This window comes from Pundamilia nyererei, unplaced genomic scaffold, assembly GCF_000239375.1.
Source record: "Pundamilia nyererei isolate P.nyererei 1_Seehausen unplaced genomic scaffold, PunNye1.0 scaffold01219, whole genome shotgun sequence".
NCBI classification, from domain to species: Eukaryota; Metazoa; Chordata; class Actinopteri; order Cichliformes; family Cichlidae; genus Pundamilia; species Pundamilia nyererei.
Genome location: NW_005188620.1, coordinates 10,908 through 12,325, shown reverse-complemented (window position 1 = coordinate 12,325; position 1,418 = coordinate 10,908). Strand labels below are relative to the sequence as shown.

Sequence of the window (1,418 nt, the reverse complement as noted above, 5' to 3'; positions counted from 1 at the left end):
ACACACTGTGACTGGTTTCTACCCTCTGTCTGTGTGACTGAGCCTCACCCGGTCGTATTTCTCTCGTAGCTTCTGGGCCTTCTCCTCGTACGGCAGCTTCTCAGACTGCGACAGCTTGCTCCACATCTCTCCCAGCTTCTTGGCACAGTCTCCTATAGACAGCCCAGGATACTGCTGCTTCACACTGGGACGGTACTCGCTGCAGAACACGAAGAACGCAGACCTGCAGACAGACAGGCTAGAGCTGATCCAGGATCTGCCTCTGTGTTTGAACTCAAACATGAGCAGCCCTGTGCTGCCCCCTGCTGGCACTCTCAAACCACACACTCAGTGTGTTTGGGCTCTTACATCAGTACATGAGGTGTGTCAGGTGCTACCTGGACCTTCAGAGTGTGTTTGGGGTCTTACGGGGGTCTTTTGGGGGCGTTGGGGTCTTTCCTCTTGCGGCCCCTCTTTCCGAAGCCTTTGGGGGGGACGTAGTCTTTCATCTCACGGTTGTAGCGCACCTTATCGGCTTTGGCCATGTCCTCGAAACACTTCTTATCACTGGGAGACAGAGCCTGGAGGCAGAGAGCAGACAGTCAGTGTGTGACCTCTGACCTTTGAACTCCCGGGGTCACACTTACAGAAAACAATGCAGAATAATACAGAATCGATTCAGGGCGAGGACCAGTTTTCCTGCTGGGACCAGTTGAACACAGCTGGAATCCAGATGCTTCCATCAGCAGGTAAGAGCAGCTGCACCTGTCTGCTTCAACCACAGCTGCACACATCTGTCTCAGGGTTTGACCTGAGCTGCAGTGGAGCACTGATCAGCGACTCCCTGCAGTGGATCTGTGCTGCAGATGTTACAGCTGTTATCAGTCCCTGTCTCAGAGCTTTGTCTACACTGGAATGAAACATGGGAATAATGCAGTCATGTGACCTGCACACAGAGGAGAGCGTGAGCTCCTCAAACCTGACCAGATGTGTTCAACTAAAGTGCTCACATGATGTACGAGTCCAGCACACAGGAAGTGATCATGTTGTTCTGTGGAGCCGGTCTCTTACATTAAGGGTTGAACTGTTTCCTGTCCCTGACAGTTTACAGCTGACAGTACACACACACACACACAGTACTGTTAGCTGCTCGCAGACCTCCTCAGCCCTCCGTGAGGCCCTGAGCTCCTCTGAGCTCCTTCATCCAGTGAAGAACATGTGATCTCAGCTCACACTGACCGTGCTGACTGATGCTCACAACTGCACGTTTCACACATGCATCCAGATGTTGTTCTGTCCCAAACCTCTGGGCCCTGAGCAAACGGTCCTGAGGATGGAGGCTCGGGTGGAGTCAGGGTTTGTCAGAGGAGAGCTCATGGTTATCTGTTGGGTGAGAGGCTGTAACTGTGTGACTGTGACTCATGACTTTAACTGATCCA

At 52.6% G+C, this 1,418-nt stretch overlaps 1 protein-coding gene across 2 annotated transcripts in view; it reads right to left on the bottom strand.

Moving 5' to 3' along the window:
• Positions 1 to 6: 6 nt before the first annotated feature.
• The window catches only part of LOC102195493 (high mobility group protein B2-like), an 8,483-nt gene continuing 7,071 nt past the window's right edge, over positions 7 to 1,418 (bottom strand). For both annotated transcript variants that reach the window (XM_013908110.1, XM_005755328.2), the window contains exons 3-4: positions 409 to 560; positions 7 to 223 (exon numbers count right to left, since the gene is read on the bottom strand). In XM_013908110.1, the coding sequence (XP_013763564.1) occupies positions 19 to 223; positions 409 to 560 (357 nt within the window). In that variant the 3' untranslated portion in view covers positions 7 to 18. The remainder of the gene's footprint in view (positions 224 to 408; positions 561 to 1,418) is intronic.